Here is a 24,321-nt window from a genome sequence, read left to right on the forward strand (position 1 = left end):
TAAATATAGAATTTAACCCCAAAGAGACCCAAATACTACTAAGACATATTTCAGCAGTTTCTGTAGTGGGCTTCTGCAATATAGCTGTAATGACTGCAACATTTAAACAAAGGTTAAAACATTCTCACATGATTACTTTGATTTTTAAGTGGTTTGATTTAGTGGGAGGTTAATAAAGGGTGGAAAATTATTTGTTCAGGTCTCATTTAATGCTCAAGACCATGCCTCTGAATTAAAAACATCATAAGCAAACCAAGTTTAGAAATGCAGATGTTTTGTTGATCTTTCAATAGACACTGCTTCAATTCCTCCCATTTATTTATTTATTTATTTTGCATTAAGGAAAAAAAAAAAAAAACAAAAAAAGCAAACCAGCTGAGAATCCGTATTTTAAATGCAGGAGATTTGTCACTGGATTTGACCCCAATTTTCATTCATATGTGAAACAGTGACCCACACCAGCAAGTTTTCATAGGGAAAGTTATACCATTATTGACATTCATTAAATCAGTTCCCAGTATGGTACTAGGCAGAGTCACATTCTAGGTCATATGTGGGCCATACACCTATTTCATCATGCATTATTTAAAAAAAAAAGTCACAGCTAAGGTGATGATATTATTAACTTGGCAAGAAAGCAATTAAAATCTTCAAAGGGTGAACTTTCAAATAGTGCAGCAACACTTAAATGTCATATTTCTGTTGCAAATGTATTTTTAATGATAACATTTCTTTGTAATGTAAATCAACCTCCTCTCAATTATAACATGTTAATCAAGTTATTTCTCAATTGCTGCCTACCCATCAATGCCTACAAGTCCATCACATGTCATTCAGTGAAAGCATACTAATTATTTGATTATATTTTAGTCAAATTTTGCAAATCCAACTTTTTTTTTTTTTCCAAAACTGCGTATTACGCATTGATTTTTTTGTGATGGGGGATAGGACAGCAAAGATGCATTTGCATCTTGTAACTTCGGTCTAACTGAAAATCCTTCAAAGTGTCTTAGCAGGCAGGACTTGATCCTAGAGATTGGAGAAATGGAAAAACAAGCACTCACATATTGTTTCCTAATATCTAATGCACATGCTGTTCCTGGTTGACACGTTTGATAGTTTGGGATGGATATGTAAGAATAATTTAAAGCATATACCTCAAATGCAGAGCAGGATTTGATTGGATACAGGTAAATGTTGGTGACGGTAATGGGCTTGCCACCCCTTCTACACTTTGGCACGGTAGTCTCAGAAACAGCTGCCCTTATGCTTTCTGAGTCAGACTCCGGTGGCTGCCAACCGACAATCCGCTCTGTTCCAGATGGATTATTCCCGTGTTCTCTATCTGCGATGTGCGTTCTTGGAGACAATTTATTGGTGCTGTTAAAGTAAGAGTGGTCATCTGGGACAGGTTCTGTTGTCAGCTGTGTAGCAGAGGGCTGAAAGGGAATCTCAGTGTCTGTCTTGGAGAACCTTGTGGCTATGATGAATTTCAAAAAAGTCTGCGCATCTTCAAAAGAAGACATGTAGCCAAAGGATATTCTCACAGAACCAGTGGGACGTCCATCAATTAGGTCTATATCATCTCCACAGACATGGCCAGCCTAGTTTAAAATAGGAAGAAAAACAGAGCTATTATGACAGACTGCCTTATTTCCCTCTTAACTTACATAGTTATTCACAAGTCTGTTAAATCTAACCTGAAAAACTGTTTTTGGAAATACACAGTTAACCCATGAATACATACAGAGAATGGAGAAAAAAATCCCAGATGTCTAATTAGCTACTCAAGCAGGGAAAAATATTGTTTTGAGATGTTTGCCCTATTCTACCCCAAGGCAAGAGGGACTTCTCGAAAACTTACGTCAAGAAAAAGTTTGCATGTGCCAGATTAGCCTGTTAGCAAGATCAGTCTCCAGTTATATTCCAGTCTCATCTGCACAGCACACTGAGATTTAAACTGGGATATAACATTCAGATAGGTGACCAAACCACTAGAATGCTTATTTCTGTGGGAGTTTTGTTGATATTCACTGTCAAAACAGTTCCATTTTATATAACCAGTGGCATATTTACTGAATCATAGAGGTTGGAAAGGACCTCTAAAGATCACCTGGTCCGACCCCTTGCTAAAGCAAGTTCCCTAGAGAAGGTTGCACAGGAAAGCATCCAAATGGGTTTTGAATATCTCCAGAGGAGGAGACTCCACAACCTTTCTGGGCAGCCTGTTCCAGTGCTGTGTCACCGAGAAAGAAAAAAAGTTTATTCTTAGGTTCGTATGGAATTTCCTGTGCTCCTGTTTGTGCCCGTTGCCCCATGTCCTCTCGCTGAGGACCACTGAAAAGAGTCTGGCCCCATCCACTTGTTTCCCGCCCTTCAGATATTTGTAAACATTGATAAGATCCCCTCAGTCGTCTCTTCTCCAGGTTGAATAGTCTCAGGTCTCTCAGTCTTTCCTTGTAAGGGAGATGCTCCAGGCCTGTAACTATCTTTGTAGTCCTCAGATTGACACTTTATAGAAGTTCCCTGTCTTTCTTGAACTGGGGAGCCCAGAATGTGACACAGTACTCCAGATGTGGCCTCACCACAGCAGAGTAGAAGGGGAGGATCACCTCCCTCAACCTGCTGGCCCTACTCTTTTTAACACACTCCAGGATACCTTTAGCCTTTTAGGCCACAAGGACACGCTGTTGGTTCATCACCAACCTGTTGTCTGCCAGTTTACCTAGATCCTTCTCCGCAGAGCTCCTCTCCAGCAGCTCAGCTGCCAAGCAGTACTGATCCATGTGGTTATTCCTCCCCACATGCAGGACTCTACACTTTCTCTTGTTGAACCTCACCAGGTTCCTCTCTGCCCAACTCTCCAGCCTGTCCAGGTCTCGATGAATGGCAGCACAGCCTTCTGGTGTATCGGCCACTCCTCCCAGCTTTGTATCACCAGAAAAATTGCCGAGGGTGTATTCTATACCTTCATCCAGGTCACTGATGAAGATGTTGAACAAGACTGGGCCCAGTACCAACACTTGGGGAATACTGCTAGTTATACGCCTCCAACTGGACTTTGCACAGCTAATCACAACCCTCTGAGCTCTGCCAGCCAACCAGGTCTCAGTCAATCTCATTGTCCACTCATCATGGCGATTTGCAATAAACCTGTCTTGCTGATCCAGTCAACTTGTTGCTTTCAGTACGTATCAAAGAACCCTTCCCCCTAACACATTTTTTCCTTTGAAAAATACAAGTTTCAACTCATGGTAAAGTTTTCTTGAAAAATCTCTCAAATACCTTAACAGTGATGTCCATACATCTTCCTATTTGATACGTCTTTCATAAAGTGCACACTCTGGAAACTCTCTGTTGGAGCAGAAGTTTCTCCTTCAGTTAAACAGGACAGTGAATGCTGCCACTCGCCTCCAGTGAGATAAGCTAGAAACTCCCTTTGATCACCCACCTAGCATTAGCCCACCAGTGGATTTGACATTTAGTTTAAAGTTTCACAGAAGTTTTTTTCTTCAGAATTTCATTTCTTTATGCATTTCTGTTAAATAAAAATGGATGTGTGAATAGTAAAGGCTGTTTAAAGCAAGCAATGTTACTGCTCAATGAACACAGGTCCCACTTTTTTCCAGGAGGAAAAAAAAAGGCAAAAACAAAGCATATATGCAAATAATGTGAATAAGAGTTCTCTTCCTCCCTACAGTAATGCAGTCAATAACTCATTTAGATCTTTTGATGATGAGAATGTCTCAAAATAACTGCTTGACTGTACTACCTCATCATACCACTTCTGGAAGATGAAAAATCTCTGTAAGTTTGAGTTTTTCATTTGACTTATCCTGCTTAAAATGTTCAGTAATATTTACATGATACTGATCTAAATGAGGCAACATGCTCCTTTGTATTTCTGAATGAAATAAAAACAATGCATACTGCTTTGGGTCCGTAAAATTGTTTTGTTTCAACACCTTGTTTCGGTGTATTGAACTAAAGTTCATTTTTTTTCTTTAACATGGTAATTGAGTTGAAAGATCAGAAAAAGCAAATCAAACTTACCTTATTTCTAAAAGCTGCGGAGACTAAAAAGCACAGCATATGACAGAACTACTTTATTCTTTAACTATCTATTTATTTATATTATCTTCATGTTTTAGGACCAGATTTTCTTATCTCCCCTTCAAATCTCCCATTCTTCATGAAATTCAGAAATGATAGCCTGAGTCGCTGAATTTATGTTTTCCATGGGCAATGTATCACATAATCTCATTCAGAAGCTAACCTGCAGGTTCTTTTGGATGTCCTCATCGCTTATACCCAAATGCATCTGGCAGGCTCCTGTGTTACAGAAGCAACCTGTGCGGACATGTATGTTGTAGAGGCTGGCCATCTTTTCCACCTTCCCGATTCAACAGGAAAAAAGACATAAGAGAAGAACAAAAGACAGACATTTAAAAGTTATGGTAAACAATATACAATGTTTAAAAGGTACAAGTCAACTGGAGGTAAATTACATCTCTAAATTATTAACAACTGACTGTAGCTGCCTTGTTATTTTAGCTGAAAGAAAACACTTGGTGGAAGGAGATAATTACAGTGGCACTGAGAGAAAGGCACACAGCACACACACAAACACACACACAATGTATCAGTTCAGACAAAGATCCTTGTAATACCAGTACACATGCTTACTTTTAAATCGGTGCACCTATACTGGTAGTGTGAATTATAGGTCTGCAGCTTGTCGTTCAGGGTCTGGTCTGAACCATCACCTATAACTGCCCCTAGAAGATGAAGAGTGAGGCCTGGGGCACCTCTTCAGTTAGCTGAAGGAAACATTTCTCACCAGGAATTTGAAACAATAAGTCCTCGCTACAGAAAATGAAGATATGAGCATGATTGTGGCACACCCGTGCTTGAAGAATCAGCCCCTCACCAAGCAGTAACACCTCATTGGGCAGGCACTCCACTGGGATATTTCCTTCAATTTTCTACACATGACCACCCAGAACCAACTCACTGATGAATGTTTTCCCGTGCTACGCTTTTTTTTTTGTGTTATGCCACTTCATTATCATCCGCTTAATATCGAATGGGCATAAATACAGTGATTGATGACAAGCTGGTATGAGTGAATCATGTGAAGGAATGAACAAGATACGCAAAGAGAACGGAGGCACTTCTCTTTACATGCCTCAGAAGGAGAAGTAGATATGTATGCACTGGGAGAGTGGCACTGACTCTCTAGATGGCCCTGCAGAGAAGAGATGCAGATTGTCAAGGCTTCATAGCAATGCTAAGAAACAAGGGAAGCACACCATGGGGATCCTCTTAGCACAGCTCAGAAACCATGGAAGCACACAGCAGGGATATGAACACTCTTTATGTTGATTTGAAAAAGCAACAACAGCTGGTGCTAATGATAAGTGAGCAGGTATAGATACTGGCAATTATTTCTTTGACAACAAATGATGAATAGGCCTGGTCAAGACTTGGAAAAAGGACAGATGGTCAGAAAGGTACATCCAATTGGCACATCCAACCCCTACCACAGACAAGCTGTGGTTAATCTCTCTGTGCTTTAGCTCCTCTACTGCAAAATGGGAAACTCGGGGTCCTAAGAATAAGCACATTACAATTCGAGAGGACTCACATATGCCAGAAACACAGTCCTCCTCTCAGGCAGCTACGGCTACATGCAGAATGGCAGCACCCAGAGGTGTAGGAATGGAAGTGCTTACCATTTCAGCCCAGTCACCTCCCTAGCTACCAGCCCATGCTTTACCTGCCTGAACTATCAGTGAAAACATTCAATCTAGTTTTTCTAGGTGGCTTAAACTCTGTTGGCTTTTATGTTCTTCAAGCATAAACTCTCTTTATATTGGATACTGGTGAGCACTTTCCAGATTATCCCAGCTGTCTAACACAGTCCATCTTCTGTCTCCTGTTTTCTGACATCATCAGCCTTCTAATATCAGCCTTCTGACAGCTCTGAGTTTGCTTGTGTGAGCTACCAAACACCCTTAATATCACTATCTTGGCTGCCTGAAAAACCAAGCCCTTCATTAGAACTTATTCCAGGCTAAAATACTTCAATCTAAGCTGTGTTTAGTTCTGCTAAAAACAATTCAAACAGCACTCAATGTGTGGGACACAAGATACTCCACATAAAAATGTGCTGTGTACGCAGAAGAAACCCTACACTATCATGGAGCAAAAGTTATCAATGCTCATGCTTAAATGTGCTCTGCCCATTAGTTCAGTTCAAAATGGTTCTGCTCTCAAATGGAGAAACAACCAAAAAAGCCAGACTTGGAAAGCAAAGCAAAGAATCAGACCCAAGATGTCTTTTCATGACTAACGCTTTGGAGAATAAGCTGTGTTCAAAGCATGTTTCTCAAATCAAAGTTATAGCTAAAGTCATCTGTTGAGAAAGATTGTTGTGGTGTCATTAACTTCATGTTGTCAGAAGACTTCAGCCTGGGAACAGAGACATTTTCTTGACTTCTTTTTACACTTAGCTGAGAAAAGTTTTCATTCTGATGTAACATGGTTTGTCATGGTGCTGGTGACTCGTGGGTGGATCTATTGTTCTGTTAATGATGACAAGCAAGGCTAAAATCATGACAGATATTTCACTACTGAAACTGTAGTGTTTGGATTTATTTGCTCAGTATTCAAAAAGCTTAGAATATATCTTTTTACTACTTTTTTTTTTTTTTTTTTTGAAGAAATGTTGCTGGGCAGCCTTGATTATCCAAATGTATGCAATGTAACGAAGCTTCCATGACCCAGCTTCAAGGGATTGTTAACAAGATTATTTTTTTTTAATCTTTTACATTTTGTCAAATAAATTATTACTGTGCTTTAATAAAGGCCTCAGAATTTCATTCTAGTGCTGCCTAGCATTAAGAAGAGAAATATGTGACATGACCTAATAACCCTTCTTTGATAACACTTTTAACTATGATGTATATTAGTCTGTACAGTAGACAAAGATTATTGATACGTAAAAATGTGTGAACATTAGGGGAATATAGGGAAATAAGGTTCAGGAGAACAAAGATAATTAGGCATAAGCTTTACTATTAATTGAGTTCCATTATCACCAATGCGAGGCTTAAACACACATAGATGCCCCGCAGATCTTGGTGATGCAATGCACACTTTTTACTGAAAGCAATGAAACCATGTAAAGAATGAGGACATGCAGCACTGCCAATCTATCTGTCCCTTGAACACATGCTTGACTGTCCCTTGGACATATGCTATGCCTTCCTTAGTTCCACCCTGGAAATATTGTATGTGGGGAGTTAATTTAATCTCTCTCCACAGTGTTACCACAGAGCAAAACAAACAGAACATAAAACATCTGTTACAGTTATTTCAATGAAGAAAAGCTTATTTAAATAAAGCACATCTCTAAAATTGCCATAAGGAGCAATAATGGGTATGGAACTCAGGCTTATGAAATAAAGCATGATGCTTGCAGCTCTGTCTCTAACAATGGCAGCAGGCTTTTGGGAGCCAGGAACATGTTCATCAATAAGGCGCAGAAGCATGAATGGTACTAATGGTATGTACACAGAGTTATGTATTCAGATCATTGGCTTTGGTGGTTCCCTGAGTCCAATAATTGGAACCATTGTGCCTTGGCTTTTCAAAGCTTAAAGATGACAATTAAACTGCAAAATGCATGCAGAATCCTTACAGCATTTTAACTGATTTCAGTCAGTGAGGACATGGTAGTTAAGCCATCACAGCATCTTGGAGTCTCTTCCATCCCTCAGAGTCCCTTGGCACTCATTACTTTTTCTGAAGCTGTTTGCTGTGGGCCAAGCCCTGTAGGCTGCTTCATGCCCCAGCACTCTCATGTCAGATCATCTTGACTTTTGATAAGAAAAAAGTGCTTTTCCTAGTTCCAGGTTGTGGTCTTTGAGTTTAACAAACACACAAGAATAATGCTCATCTATATCAATTTTTAAAATACTCATTTCTTTTCGGAGAGAATTTCTGTTTTAAGCATAGTTGCTGTCTTTGGCAAGTCAGCATTCAGTATTGCCACATGGACCAAATGTTCACCTTTAGCGTTTTTTTCATAGTGCTCTGTTTGGCAAATACTATTACAATTGATTTTTTTTTTTTCAATTAAAAAAAGGGGGTGCAGAGGGTTTTATTTTGATCATTTCAATGTGCTGTCCTACAACAGTTTCCTGTTGGATAGCTGGTATTTTAGTCCATACTTAGAAAACGGACAGAAATTACATTTTCATGTGTTCTGACTTCCTATTCTTTTTCACACTGTTGCACCAGTGACTCCTCTGCCTCTGCCAAATGACTGACTTCTGCTGTCCATTCCCTTCAGGACTTCTGCAGAGGTATGCTGCAGGGTGTAAGCCTTTCTCTGGCTTCAGACTCCACTGCAATAAGTCTGAGGATGATGCTCTTACTGCAGGTAGATATATACTAAGTGATAGAAAAGATTTACAAATAGCATGTAGTTTTGCTTTATTTCTAACCAACAAAGTCTAAGATTTTCAGTAAGAATGGTGGTTTCTTCAGGAATTTTGGCTGACGTTATTTCTGTAGGTTCAAATTCTGTAGCTGTTTTTCAAGCAAGTTATTTTACTGAGTATCACTAGAATTATTGACACGAATAAAAGATTCTTTAATAATAGGTCATGAAGTATTCTGAAAAAAAAAACAAACATTGCAAAATCATTTAATTCAAAAGTGGCAGGTAATGTCCTTCAGGAATTGGGACTGGGACTTCTCATTCTACTTTCTGCAATGACCACATTTCAGAGGAGTTTGTCTGTCTGATGGATTTGCTCATTAGAAGAATTTCACTGCACACCACTGATGGCTGCTTATAAAACAAGATTCATGACACTGTGTTCCACATCTACTGGTAAATTAATTCACTGATTCATGGCATGGAATTGGAGAGAAAGTAAGCTAGCTCTTTCCGTCATCCAGCATTTGACTGTAAAATGTTGTTGCTGATGCAAATGAATAATTAATCTTTTTTAATACAATTTAACAAGAAGTAGGTCAGAATATATACATATACACACATATACATAAATAAGCAGTTGTTCTGAAGTAACTTAGTAGGGAGAAAGAAGCATTTTAGCTGAGTTACAGTATCATTAAACTGGTTTAACTGCATGGTTTCCTGTTTCTGCTATCTCAGGGATGGAATTTCCACCTAGGCAGGTTTTCATGGTATTGATGAAGCTGATCCTCTGCTGCTTATTGTGTCTCTAGTTGTTAACAATGGCTTAAACAAATTGGTATTTGGGTGTAAATCTTTCTTCAGTCTACACGCATTCATCGCTTGTTCCTTAGCAGACAGCAGCAGTGTATCAGACTGAGATACTGAAATCTACTGAAATTACCAAACTGAGCATCTTGATAGTGGAAGCGTGAAGTTTTCAGGAACTTTCTTGTTGATGTGATAATTTAATCTGCTGGTTTCAAAAAACGTCAAACGATAGGCATGATTGCAGATAGTAAAATTCAGGATAATTTGGAATATGTGGTTTACCATTCTGCAGGAATTCTCTGCCATACTCTACTACTCTACTCACATATATAACAAACTGTAGGTCCTCCATGTGTAAAGGAGTAACAATATTGTTACATTTCTGAGATCCAGAAAAGCGGAAAGTAGCAGACTAACAGAAGTGGAAATAGGGCGTAGAAAAGAAAAAAAAAAAGTGCAATGCATGGTACTACAAGTCTAGAAACATAGATTAAATTCATGCCCCAGACAAAACTTTCCCCATTTTTTTCTCTTTTTCTTATATCACTTAAATCTTTTGTCTGTATTTATTCCCTGAAAATGGTAATAATACTGCTTCCACTACCACACAGGGAGGTCATGGGATTAAAATACTACGATCTCCCTGTGTTGAAATATTACTTTAATTATGGCCATATAGGTTCCTATACAGAATTTCTCTGAAGGGAGCAGGAAGAAGCAAGCAACGTAATAGAGCAGGTGTAGCCAGGCTCTCCTCGTCTTCAAAGGATTCAGACAGTGGGCTGAAACTGGACACTGCATCATTCAAAGGTAGCTGATCTGCTTTCATTAATATCTAGAAAAAAGGATCCAGCAGAGCCTGTCAGAATTGCAGTCCTCTTCCTGCTGCCATGGGGTTTCTTTTTACATTTCTCTCCTGCGTAACAAGGTCTGCAGTTGAGAGCCACAGTTTAGCCCTGTGAGAAAATATTTAGCCTCCCTCATTTATCTTAGATTCTGTCATCTGAACAACTACGAGTATCTTTCTTTTATCTCCTTTGCAGTTTCCTTAGCAACATGCAAGGACACTCCAGAGAGGTGGTGTCAGGCAAAATCTTCAGTCTAGGCTTTCATGGAGCTTTCTAACCTTGACCAGCTCTGGTGAGCAGTGTAACAGTACACAATTTTAAGCATACCATCTCACAAGAGCCTTTGTCTCCCCGCAATGAGACATCATAAAAAGCAACTCAACTTGTATCCTGTCACGACTTCCTCAGCAAGACAAGCTTCATTATCTATTAAGCTGGCTTGCAGTTATCATACTGAATCTCTCAAGTACATCATCTCCTTACTCTCAGTCAGTCAATCCCTACCTAGCTCAATGAGAATGTCTGCTGAACTGCCATCCCCTTGTTGTAAAGGCTGTCTTTGAGTGCCCAGCGCTGTGTTACTGTTATCTCATAACCAAACATAAGCAAAGAACTAGACTGTAATGGCATTTCTTGCCAGTTTGAAGAAACTAGGTGCCATTTATTGACATGCCATCATGGTTTGCTGCATCTCTGCTATCTCCCTGCTTGGGCGACCTCAACAACACAATTGGAAACTAATTAGAACCAAGGAAATTAGTGGAGGTTCAACAGGAATCTTCCCAGCAATCTCACTTCTCCTTGCAATTCTGTTTGCATTCTATTGCACCAGTCCATCCGCTGTCCCCGGCTTCCTGAAATCAATGCTTAAATCCATAGCTAAAATCAATAGTGAGCAATCACTCCAGTCATTTTTAGATAGCTATTGGGAAGAAGGCCAAAAATCCCATTAGGCATGTTAAGAACACTTTTCTTTTCCCTGAGTCATCAAAATTAATATAATGAGTGGATATGCTTCTAAAAGCATTAGTGTAACTAACTCAGAGTCATCTGACCATTCCTGCACAGACTTTCTTTGCTAGAATTGACAAATACTGGATTTCCATTTTCTCTGGCCCCCAAGAAAAAAGGCTGCACTTCTCCAGCTGCAGAACTTAATAATTATTTTACATAAAAGAAGTAACGGCTGAAAAAAAAAAAAGATTACATTTTGAAGAACAAAGAACTCAGAATTTAAGTACGGTAGAAATTATTGCTCCTTGCTTTTTGACAGTACTTTCTTCTGTAGGGACATGGCATGGATTTCCAGACCAGGTCAGATGGCTAATACCAGACTCCAGCCAGCAGTCTGATCAAATTGAGCTTCCGGTTCTAAAGAAATTCTGTTGCTCCTTTTTTCTTCACTCTTCTAATGCCTGTGTTCTCACTTCTCCAATCCTGTACAGATGCACAATGCAGAGGACCCAGTATACTAGAGAAGCCGAGGGTACTGTCTAAGATATAAAAAGCAGCATCTACCTTCTTCAGGTATTGCATGGTTCCTTTCATCACGTAACAATAAGTGATTATATGAATATCTACCCATCCAGAAGTGTGTATACTCACTTGTATCTGCCACTTCATGTCTGAGGATATTGACCTGTTTTCTGTTAATTCCTGAGTGATTAGAAAGTGCTATTGAGATAATCGTATAAGTGGGAAAAACAGGTATTGAATCTGACAAGATTTAGAAAGACTTCAGCAGAAGCAGAGGATATCACCAGCCCATAGCCAGGCTCCTGGCTACTGATGTGGGTCCAGCTATGCAGTTTTCTAGAACATCACTGAAGAAAAAGATAGATCTTAAAATAGAACATTTAGGAATGAAAGCAAAGAAAGTGTACCTGTGATGAAAACATACAGCCAGAATTTGGTACGGCCACTGTATCTAGCTTGAGCAACTACTTTTATGTGCATTTCCCATCCCATCTCACACCACTTTGCCCCATATCACTTCTGCTTGCAGGCCTAAGTGCAAACAGACAGAATAACTTCTATTTGCATTTTAGACTGCTTGTCCAAATCTCCTCTGTCTCACATGGTTGGAATCTTCCGTTTTTCTGCTTTCCTGTCCAAACTCATCTTTTCTTTCTTTACCCAATGCTTATAAAAATGAAGATTTTGGTTGCATTGTGGGAAATTTAGGTTCATCGTGAAGATATATTTTGTAGCAGTGAATATAGCTAAGTTTAATTCTCCAAAGGCTGTGGAAAGTTTCAGATTAAGATGATCCTATCCTGGCACATAATGAGACGAGTAACCTCTCACGGTCCCTACCGTGCTAACACTTGCTTTTCCCCTTCCACAACTCAAATCAAGAGGATAAGTTTGGCTTGGCTGCTAAGCTACTTACAAGAGAATTCATTGTTGCAGGATGCTATGGATAAAGAAGGAAAAATGAAGTTATAAAGAAAACAAATGCTTTTGTTTCTAGGAGGAGTCCAGTTCTTCTTTTTTTTTTTTTCCCTCTTCTTAAACTAGCATGTGAACACTGGAAGAAAGGCTACAGGGGTGGAGATGGTATGGTGGTGAGATCCTCTGCGGCTCTTCTTATATCTAACTGATTTGGTGCCACATTTTTGAATGGAAGAACCTGGTCTACACTTCAGAATGACAGAAAACAACAACAGGATAGAAGAAAACATCAGTGGGTCACTGAGTCTACCCCTAACATTAACTCAAGGGAGGTGGAAATAGAAAGAAGGTGGGTGAGATAGTGGGCAGACCCCATAATAAGAGTAGTCATCAGACTGCATTATAGATTTGTGCCAAAGGGACACACTGCAAGTTACCTGTTGAGAAGTGTTGATAGGTTTTCCTTGCGAAATGGATGAAGAGAGATAGGTTCAAAGCCTAGCTCTCCCCTCACTCTCTGGGCTGATGGGAGTGAGCCAGCACATACTAATGCAAGCTCCTAGACAAAGCTGATCATAATCTAGCTGAGCAGTGTTCTCAATCCTGAGAGCCAAAACTCATCCATATGCAACACTGCCGAAGAGCCTTCCCTAGGACAACCACAATGTTTACATAGGCTTTGGCAGCTGATTCCTGTTATAGCAGTTTGTCTGTCACAGACAAGTGTGAAATGGCAGGCAGGAAGGCTGAGACTGCTAATGGACTGATGCTCATCCCCTTCCTAACAGGATCTTTAGGAGGCATGGCAGGCATATATGGATGCCAAGGAAACTTCAGTCGGTGAGACAATCATGGCAAACTATATCTGCTTAGCCACAGGCTTCAAGCAAGCAGGTATTGTGGAAAAGAAAAGCTTTGACAGCTATGATGATTTGGTCACTTTTAAAGCCCATTACACACAGTAAAAATAAGAAGAAAAAAAAATAACTCTCAGCAATCCAGGGGGAAAAGAGAAAAAGTTTGTTAAAGGAAGTTGTACTTCTCACAGGGGGCAGAACTGGGAAGTGTGACTGGGTAAGAGCTTCCAAGGGCACAAACTCAGCAGATGTTTCAGGTGAAATTCCATCTGCCCATCTCTGCCCTAATCCCTTTCCCCTCTTCCAGCTCCCAAACTGACTTTACAGGATGAAGTGTGAAAGGCTGTTAAAATTACTCTGCAACCACCTATATTACAAAGAATATTTAACAGATCTCTCCTTCCTTTGAGAACTATGAGGAAAACTTAAAATAATATTAGCACAAAAAGCTGCTCATGGCAGAGCTGGTGGTTTTTTTCAAATCTGCAAATGGAGAGGTACATACAATTTCACACTTTGACCCGAGTTGTATGAAATCCACTTTTTTGTGTCTATGTTTCAAATCAATATTCCCTTACAGCTCTTCCATCTCCTCCTTGGCACTCAAAACACATCGTAGAGATACATGCAAGATTTTGATAAAATGATGGCAACGATGCGAACTGAAGCAGAGTCACTGCTGTCAGGCAGTGTTTCAGAGATGGATAGGACTTGGTGATATATATAAACTCATATACGTTGAAAATAGCAAATATTCACTATTAATAAATGAACCAGTGGTGATTTTCTGCATTAGAAGTCTGCAGTATTAGCTCATCCCTGAATACATATATATATGACCCCATTTTTGTGACATCATAAAATCTCTTTAATGTCTAGAGCTAATAGCTCCTTTTTTTTTCTGGAAGCCTTACAAGGAAATAGGAGATTGGCAGCTTACTGCATTAATGTCAGCCCTGCTGCTTTCATCCTTCACCACTGACTTAGCAGGGGTCCTTTGACTCTAGCCCTACACTTTCCAAAGTGTCAGCTAGTCACCTGTCCACAATTCATTAACAGCAAAAGCTATAATGCTGGAGAATTATCCATTCTGAACTGGGCAAGTATATATGATGAAGCTGTTTGGTATTAAATGCCATCTTTACGTCTGTTATAAAGGCCATTTTCATGCCCTATGCTTGTCACAGTTTAACCCCTGTTCATAACCGGGGCTTTTGGTGCTGCATGCAGCACAAATGAACACACAACATAAAATGACAGACATGCTGCTGTAAAGAACAAGCAGTACATGTAAAAAGAATGCAGATATCTTCCCCACTCATTTCAAGAATACATTAATACCAACAGCAGTCTACAAAGACAGCTTTTTACTGAAGGAAGTCATTTTCAAGGGAAGTATGGGGGAATTCAGAGGGAAGTTTGGTGCAGCTCAAAGAAGGAAATTTAATGTAGTTTTAGTACTGAAAGACAAGAGGCTTATGGAGATTTCAAAACTTTAGTAGTTTTATTCCTAGATAAAGAGATATTTCTTCATGAAAAAAACTGAAGAAAAAGCTTTTGAATGAGTATTGGTATTTGAAGCCTGCCAGTCCCTCTTCTTTAATTGTTTTAATTACCATTTAGAGCAAAATAACTAAACCAGTAATTAAGCTATCCATTAAACCAGTGATACACATAGCATTCAAAGCTCGTTCTTCCAAGTAGAATACTCTAAAACAGTGATAGCTTTCAACAATCACAAAGAAACACCTAAAAGAAAAACCAAGAACAATTCAACTTCCTAAATTATTTCACTCCCACCTTACCACTTCTTTATATCTAGGTGTTCTGTATCGTACATATTGGGACAGGAAGCTGTCAAAAATGGTGCCATTATTGAGACTGCAATCATGGCATTGTCTCATTTGTGTGTCTTGTTTTAATGAAATGGTTTCATTTGATCTTGAGTGATGCAATGAAGGTTTTATTCAAGGATGATTCTGAGACCATGGGTATTTCCTATTAGTGCAGTTGATGCAGTGCATGCAATTCATGCATGCTTGCATTTAGAGGCACAGTCTTGTTAACTGGGGTGAATTACACTCATAACAATGAAAAATGGATTTCAGTAATAGTAGTCAGTAAGAACAATTTTCCTCTAAAATGCTACAAAGATAAAGGACATTATTTTTTCCCTGTTTTAATTTTCAGTGGCAGTGCTAAATGTCACGTATTTCATTGCATGCTTTTCACATCCTAAGTATCTTGGACTTAGCTCAGAGTTCTTAATATCACATAAATTATGCAAATCTTCAGGCTTAAATGTAAGCTTGGTATCCTCTGAAGATACAGTCTACTTCTAAAGTTTTTCTTGCCAATTTGAAATGTTTGGAATGGAATCACAGAATCATAGAATGACAGAATCATAGGGGTTGGAAGGAAACTGGAGATCATCGAATCTAGCCTCTCTGCTAAAGCAGGTTTCCTACAGTAGATGACACAGGAAAGCATCAAGGTGGGTTCTGAGTATCTACAGAGAAGGAGACCCCACAGCTTCTCTGAGCAGCCTATTACAGTGCTTTATCACCCTCAAAGTAAAAAAGTTTTTCCTCATGTTTGTTTGGAACTTCCTATGTTCCAGTTTGTGCCCATTTCCCTTTCTTCCATCACTCAGCACCACTGAAACGAGTCTGGCACCATCTTCTTCACTTCTGCCCTGCAGATATTTATAAGCACTGATAAGATCCCCTCTCAGCCTTCTCTTTTCAAGGCTGAACAGTCCCAGGTCTCTCAGTCTTTCCTCATGAGGGAGATGCTCCAGGCCCATAGCCATCTTTGTGGCCCTCTGCTTGACTCTCCAGAAGTTCCTTGTCTTCCATGAACTGAAGAGCACAGAACTGGACAAAATACTCCAGATGTGGTCTAACCTGGGCAGAGTAGAAGGGGGGAAGATAACCTCCCTCAACCAGCTGGCCACACTCTTTTTAATGTACCTCAGGATATCACCGGCCTTCTTGGTCACAAAAGGGAAGGGAAGGGCCGGGCAGAGGGCAGGGCAGAGAAGAAGAGAAGGGAGAGGAGGGGAGGGGAGGGGAGGGAATAGTTCAGTTGGTAGGGACCTGCAAAGATCATTGAATCCAATTATCTGACCACTTCACAGCTAACCAGAAGTTAAAGCATACTACTGAAGACATTGTCCAAATGCCTCTTAAACACTTGAATGCTATAGGAAGCCTGTTCCAGTGAATGGTCTTTACTGACCAAAGAAACTTTTCATTGCATCCTGCCACCAGTTACGACGTCAGAGCCCACCACTTCCTTCTGCTCCCCTCATCATGGTGTGACAGAGAGCAGTGAGACTGCCTCTCAGCCTCCTCTTCTCCAGACTAGACAACCCAAGTGTCCTCAGCATCTCCTCACAGGACATACCCTCCAGCTCTTTTATGAGACTTGCTGCCCTCCTCTGAGTGCTTTCAAGTACCTTAGCATCATTTTCATTTTGTGAAGCCCGGAAATGCATGCCTCAAGGTGAGGCTACACCAACACTAAATATAGAAGTGTGAATAAATTACTCCAAACCTCAGCATAGTACCTTCTCTAGTATCAGTCAGTTTGTCCTTTTCAGGCTACCAAATGCTAATGTCCAGCCACGCTAGGCAATGGTCACATAACAATTGCCTGTCAGAAAGACAAATAGAATTGGTTGGATGCCTGGTTATAAGTAATTAATTATAGATGGATATCATCCATAAAAGATAGGACATTCTGTCACTTCTCTTTTCATATACTAGCTGAAGTACATTTGGAGTCATTAGCTGGTATCTAGTAGGTATGTCAGACAGAAATGTCATCCAATTTTCCCTTCGTTAAAAACGTGTTCTGAGAGTCTTCTGAAACTGTTCTTCTAACTCCGTTAGATGACATTTGGACTGACTAGTGAATCCATGGGAATGTGCAGATCACAGACATGAGCAAACTAGAGCACGCCATTTCACTTCTAAACAAAATTAATAGATATATTAGATTTAGCTTTAATTTGAATAAACCTATCTAATTTTAAAGACATATACAAGTAGTGCCTCAAATAGGAATGAAGATGAGATTACACTGTCAGTTTGATGAAGCTTGCTCTCTACCGTATGAATTTTCTTTGTCATCACAGAAAGAGTAGACATTTTTCTTCCCCATAACTGCTATAAGATGTCTGCGAAAGAATTTAATTCCATAGGGAAGCCAATTATACATATCACACACAGTATAGCTTTGGAAATAATAGTGCTGCTTGTTAATTTCTGAAAGTCATTCAATTGCACATTATTTTAATTAAAAAAAGTAATCCAACAGGCAGTGCAGATGTGACAAGTATGTATTTGAAAACTTTATAGTTCTTCATTCAATATACTCATGACAGAAATGATGACAATGTGGTGAATAGTGCAATCCAGATGATACAGATCAATAAAGAAGCTTTTTATGAGCACCCATTGCAGCCAATCGGCACAATGAAGACATAAGACTATAAAATCATTGCTTATTTAGGGGTACAGTTGTTTTTAAAAAAGTGAAACAGGCAAGAGTCATTTTTATTGAAAAATAGTGAAAATTGGAAGTGCAAATAAAGGCTTTCCTTTTAACCAATGGACAGAAGCAAAATCAGAATGTTGGCAGAGGGTTTTACTACCCCAGCAGTGTTAATGTCACTGTTTTTCCCTAAACATTGCAACACATATTCAAGATTGTATAAATGGCTAATTGATTCGTAAAGTGTGAAATTCTTGGAAATTAAATTTGGGGAATCTTTGAGATTGGCAATACAGCCCAGCGATTTTTAAAAGACATATAGAGAGAAGACCTTCTCTAGTACTATATGTTTGCTCTGGTTGCAGAGTTGCTATCAGTTATTGAAAGCTTTAAAAATCAAGGTCATGAACTTATGTGTTGCTTTATTCAAGAGCCACCCAATAAACAGAACAGAATCATAGAATCACAGAATCATAGAATTGCTCAGGTTGGAAAAGACCTTCAAGATCATCAAGTCCAACTGCAACCTAACCATACTACCCTAACTCGAACAACCCACCACTAAATCATGTCCCCGAGCACCACATCCAAACGGTTTTTAAACACATTCAGGGATGGTGACTCAACCACCTCCCTGGGGAGCCTGTTCCAGTGCTTAACAACCCTTTCTGTAAAGAAGTTTTTCCTGATATCCAACCTAAACCTCCCCTGGCACAACTTGAGGCCATTTCCCCTTGTCCTGTCACCTGTCACCACTGAGAAGAGACCAGCCCCGCTCTCACTGCAATCACCTTTCAGGTATTTGAGGAGAGCAATAAGGTCTCCCCTCAGCCTCCTCTTCCTCAGACTAAACAGCCCCAGTTCCTTTAGTCTCTCCTCGTAGGGCGTATTCTCCATGCCCTTCACAAGCCTTGTTGCCCTTCTTTGGACCTGCTCCAGCACCTCCATGTCCTTTCTGTACTGAGGTGCCCAAAATTGAATATAGTACTCGAGGTGGGGCCCCACCAATGCCAAGTACAGGGGCAGGATGACTCCCCTAGTCCTGCTCACCACACCATTCCTGATACAAGCCAGGATGCCATTGGCCTTCTTGGCCACCTGGGCAAGCTGCTGGCTCATATTCAGCCAATAGTCCACCAGCACACTAAGGTCCCTTTCCGTCAGGCAGCTCTCCAGCCACTCCTCCCCAAGCCTGTAGGGTTGCCTGGGGTTGTTGTGACCAAAATGCAGGACCTGACACTCGGCCCTACTGAAAATCATATGGGTTTCCTTGGCCCATCGATCCAGTCCATCCAGGTCCCTCTGTTGAGCCTTTCTACCCTCCAGCACATCAACACTCCCTCCCAATTTGGTGCCATCTGCACATTGAGTGCACCTACTGAGGGTGCACTCAATCCCCTCATCAAGATCATTGATAAAGACGTTGAATAGAAGAGGCTCCAGTACCGAGCCCTGGGGGACACCGCTCGTGACTGGCCACCAACTGGATTTAACTCCACTGACCACAACTCTTTGGGCCTGGACATCCAGCCAGTGTTTCATGCAGCAGAGCGTGTGCCCATCCTAACCATGGGCAGCCAGCTTCTCCATGAGGAAGTTGTGAGGGACAGTGTCAAAGGCTTCACTGAAGTCCAGGTAGACCACATCAACAGCCTTGCCTTCATCCACTAAGCGGGTCACCTTGTCATAGAACAAAATCAGGTTTGTCAAGCAGGATCTACCATTAATAAACCCATGCTGACTGAGCCTGATCCTCTGGTTGACCTTCAGCTGATCCATGATGGCTCCCAAGATTTCCATAGTTCCATAACCTTATCTGGCACCAAGGTGAGCCTGATAGGTCTGTAGCTACCAGGATCATCTTTCCAGCCCTTTTGAAGATGGGAATCACATCTGCCAGTTTCCAGTCCACAAGGACATTCCCTGTTAGCCAGGACTGTTGAAGGATGATGGAGAGCGGCCTGGCAACCACATCCGCCAACTCCCTCAGCACTCTAGGGTGTAATCCATCTGGCCCCATGGACTTGTTAGTGTCCAGCTTTTGTAGCAGGTCCAAAACCATCTCATCATGGATTATGAAGGGCTTGTGCTATCTACCAGCACAAGGAATTGTGTGTCCTCGGAACAATTAGTCTTACTACTAAAGACTGAGGCAAAGAAGGCATTACGTATCTCAGCCTTATCCTGATCCTTGGTCACCATGTTGCCCTCTGTGTCCAACAATAATAATTTAGCTGAACTAGAACACTGCGCTTTTTCTGGCTTCTGTTGCTGATCAAGTGAGCTATGTTTCCCTACATTACTCACTGTCTGCTTTTCCTACACTGGTGTGTGGTCATACACAATTATGGCCAGTTCTCACAATGATAAACAAATACTGAAAAGTGGAAAAGTTTCATGAAATTTCATGTTACCAATGCTGAGAATAACTGATAAAGGCTAGAGACAGCTACTGAGAAATACAGTTTGAAGAATTTTTGAGCTTGAACATCACTTGTAGTCCTCATATTGAATCTTCAACTTTTAAATAAAAATTCCCTACCAATTACTCAGTGCTTTCTCAGGAATATTACAATAACTTAACTATTAGAAGCAAAAGGAGAAGTGAAACCAAACTGCCTTGCCTGTTGACATCCTGGTAAAACAGACAACTTTCAAACTTTTTATGTGTAGAGAATTAAATCACTAAGATATGTCCTCTGTTATCATGCATTTTACATTGCACTAGCATTACTTATTAGATTCTCTTTCCATTGCTTCAAAGAAGGTGTGCATATATTATAGAGAGTTATGAAGAAACAAAACCGAAACCTCAGAAGGGACAATGACAGATTAAATATTTCCTTTAGGATAAATAACTCATTGTAAATATGCTTAAGATACAGACTGAGCACTTAGTTAGGGCAAAAGAGGAACATACCTGTGAAAAGCCGATCACTTCTCCACTTTCATCGAGCACATTAAAATTAATGATTGGACCCTGGACATCTGGATCACTGAAATCTGTGTCACTGTAAATACGCACTACAGGTGCCCCGTTGGCATATTTTAAGGTAGACAGCACAGTATAGGTGTAGTGAGCTAATGCAAAGGTATGTTGTTTTATTTTCTCCATTCCGCCTGCAAAAGAAAAGTGTGTGTACATATCAGATACCTTATTTTTATGAAAATGTTACCAAAAAAAAGGTAGATTTTTCAGAACAGTGTAACTGGGAGGCAACTAACACAAAACTAGTATGTTAGGGTTCTTTTAAATTAATATACAATTTGAATATGCTTCTCTCCTCCTACAAAAGCTCCTGTTGCACTAAAGTTACACTGAAATGGATTCATGTGCATTACAATAATGATAGTTACAGCATATACATATCACTAAAGCCTTCTGGCACAATTAATTTGAAAAGCAGGTTTTGCTCCAGATTTCGCTCTGCAGATTGTAGGAAAGAGGAATCGACCCTTACAACACTGCACAGAAAGCAAACTGTTATGTCTAAGATAAAAATAATAAAATTCCAAAAAAAGATAAAATACAAGTCTCAGTCCACAAGCAATTAATTGAATACTGAAAAAAAATATTCTTCTAAACCTGTTTCTTTCCTTTTTTTTTAATAAGATAATGGATGTTGTGAACACCTCATTTACTGCACCCATGCTATGTATATGCTCTTGAGAGGCTTTCCAGAGATGTTTTCACAGAACTTGGCCTGGAAAACTTAAAGAAGGAATACGCTGTTGTTCTTTGGTTTTTTATTTTTTCTTGCTATATTAAGCAGTTTGGAAAAGAGGACAGCACAGATTTCCTGACAGATGGAGACCTCTGCTACAGCTCTGTTTTCTGAGAGGGTTGTGTCTTTGTTAGAAGTCCCAGTTGAAATGACTTCTCATTCTCAGATATGCCATGGGATGATGTACCATGGTCACATACGGTAATCTGGAATATTTTAATTTGCTGCAGGAAGCTAAAACATAAGCTTCAGATACAAAACAAGTCATTTCAGGAGAACACATCTAAACTGAAAGGATGAGGCAGGTTGTTATATTCACCAGAATAAACCACTGACAAGAGAAAAGCTACTGGGTAGGAAAGTGAAGATCTTATAAGTAGAGGTATAACAATATGATTTATTTAACAGTAATCTATCCACAGAACAAGAAAGGTGTGAGTAATTTTCAAAGTAAGAACTGAAATCCAATGAATTTGCATTTTTGTGATAATTAGACAATAACAATATGATCTCAAACTATTTTAAGCAACACAGACGGATTTCTGTAGCCTAATGTTAAATCCAATCAACTCTCTACTGAAGACAGCTGAAGTTTCAGCTGAAAACCCAAAGACATTTCAATTTCTCACATTATTTGTTGCAGTATGATGGACCTACATCACATGGAAAAAAATACACATTTTTTCTTCAAAATCCTTTCGAAGCAGAATAGTATTTTTCTGCCTTGGTTTTAGACCCAGAGAATTTTCTGTAATGATGAGTATCATATTTGAGGTATGTGAATATTTTTGAAACACTAAACAATGTTTGACTTTTTTTAATTTCTTTTTTTATGCCACTTATCTATGAAACTCATAATTACGTGCATTCCATTTTTATACCTGAAAATCATTTTTATATCTGAATATCTGGAAACTTCTACTGTTACTGACACAATTTCCCTTGATCAGAAATCCTGTAATATGCTTGCTGACTTTTGTGCATTTACTTGTAAATGTCATACATTTGGATGTATATTAGGGAAAGAATAAGACATTTTTCTGTTGACATACAGAAAAATTACAGCAAATTTTGTTATTTGACTCTTCTTGGCATTTCTGTATTGTGCACTATCTCCTTTAGGTAAGTAAGGACAGCAGAGAGTGAAAGCACAAGAACAGATTAGATATGAGGAAGAAGTGTATACTTTTGGTGATAAAGAATAATTAAGAGGAATAAGATATTTAATGAGATTCTAACTCATGAAGCACTTTCAAGGAGCATTGCCAGAAGCTAATCAGTATAATTTCTAGATGTTAGCCACCGTAAACTTGGCAAGCATCTCTAGAACAGTTTGGTCCAAAAGACAACTTGTATTCTCATCATTTTTGAGAAGAATTGTCTAAATAAGAGATGTCCTAGTCATTGTTTGGTAGAAGTAAAGAGTGTTGAAATGAGAAAAAAAAGGCTATTTCCCAGCAATTGCCAGAAAGTAGCTGTCTTAAGAGAAGTGACTGCCTTGTCAGCTTCTGAGATGTCTGTAATCTCCTGATTCAGAGCTTTTCCAAATTGGCAGGAATCTTTTAATGGAAGATTAAACTACTGTCATCGTGTCTTGTTGAAGAAATCTCTTATTCAGAAATTTCAGTCTCTCATTCACAGCAATCATCCTGCTATCATTTCTATATTGTTTTCAGCCATTCTCTTTTAAAGTTGCTTAATCACATTTCCTTGTTCATTAGTGAGAAGCTGATGAGCCTCTTCATCATTTATTCTGACAAATCCAAATGCAATACCCTGCAGTTGCTTTGCTGCCCCATGATTGGAGAGAGGAAGCGGTGTTGCCAGGGTCCCATATTTTTAAGCAGCAGAATAGGTTGTGATTAGGTTTGCAACGTCAAAAACACCGTGAAACAAATGCCAGCAATATGAAGTTTGTTCTGACAGAAAAGGGGGCATATTTAGAAAATAGTTGTGATTTATTTTTATTTTGCTCAACAAAATGATCAGTACTATCACCAGCATAAATTCTGTGCTTACTTCATCTCCCTCTACCCACTAGGGAAAGGAATGTGAGGAAAATGAAAAAAAGACAGAACAAATCTTTGGTTTCCAGTGTGATCTAAGGACTTGCATTACTGCATGTAGCCTCGCATTCTGGATGACAGAAGTTCAACTCATTGCTTAAATGAGCCTGTGTGAGGTAAATGAGAAGGTAATATCATGGTTTACTTGCCACTGATTAGCATACCACATTCCTGTATTTTGTCTACCAGAAATCTGATTTTATACCCAGTTCCTTAGCTTTGAATACTTGGAGACTCTTCCTTAGCTGGCTGTCTGGGGCTAAAAGCAGTAGCACACCTTAAGCCACTTGAAAGACTTACATTTTGGATAAATCATCCCATCTTCAGCTTGAAAAGGTGACGGAAGGACTCAAGTGCTTTGACTCCCTATCACTTTATGGTTGTTACTCCTTAACACTGTATTGTTTCACTAAGATGAACTGCATCTAGTTGCTCCTAAAAATTATTTTAAATAAAGAACAATTTATGAGCTCATTATTTTGGATAAGAATGAAATCTGATGTAGTCTAAAGTACATGAGATGAAGTCTATCTGATATTATTTACTGTATTTATGTTTAGAGACAAAACCAGCACCAAGGATGCTCACAATGCACAATTTGCATTTAATGACTTCTTCTTTGATACAAACGTAAGGACTTTGCTGTGTAAATATAAACTCCTGCATTTC

General features: G+C 39.5%; 1 protein-coding gene across 2 annotated transcripts in view; it reads right to left on the reverse strand.

Moving 5' to 3' along the window:
* The window catches only part of MOCOS (molybdenum cofactor sulfurase), a 221,339-nt gene that overhangs the window by 33,631 nt on the left and 163,387 nt on the right, over positions 1-24,321 (reverse strand). For both annotated transcript variants that reach the window (XR_002435508.1, XM_021388068.1), the window contains exons 6-8: positions 20,782-20,981; positions 4,277-4,393; positions 1,158-1,604 (exon numbers count right to left, since the gene is read on the reverse strand). Coding sequence is in view for 1 of the 2 variants with exons in the window: in XM_021388068.1 (XP_021243743.1) it covers positions 1,158-1,604; positions 4,277-4,393; positions 20,782-20,981 (764 nt within the window). In the remaining variant the exon portion in view is untranslated. The remainder of the gene's footprint in view (positions 1-1,157; positions 1,605-4,276; positions 4,394-20,781; positions 20,982-24,321) is intronic.

The sequence above is a fragment of the Numida meleagris genome, chromosome 2 (genome assembly GCF_002078875.1).
Source record: "Numida meleagris isolate 19003 breed g44 Domestic line chromosome 2, NumMel1.0, whole genome shotgun sequence".
In the NCBI taxonomy this organism is placed as follows: domain Eukaryota; kingdom Metazoa; phylum Chordata; class Aves; order Galliformes; family Numididae; genus Numida; species Numida meleagris.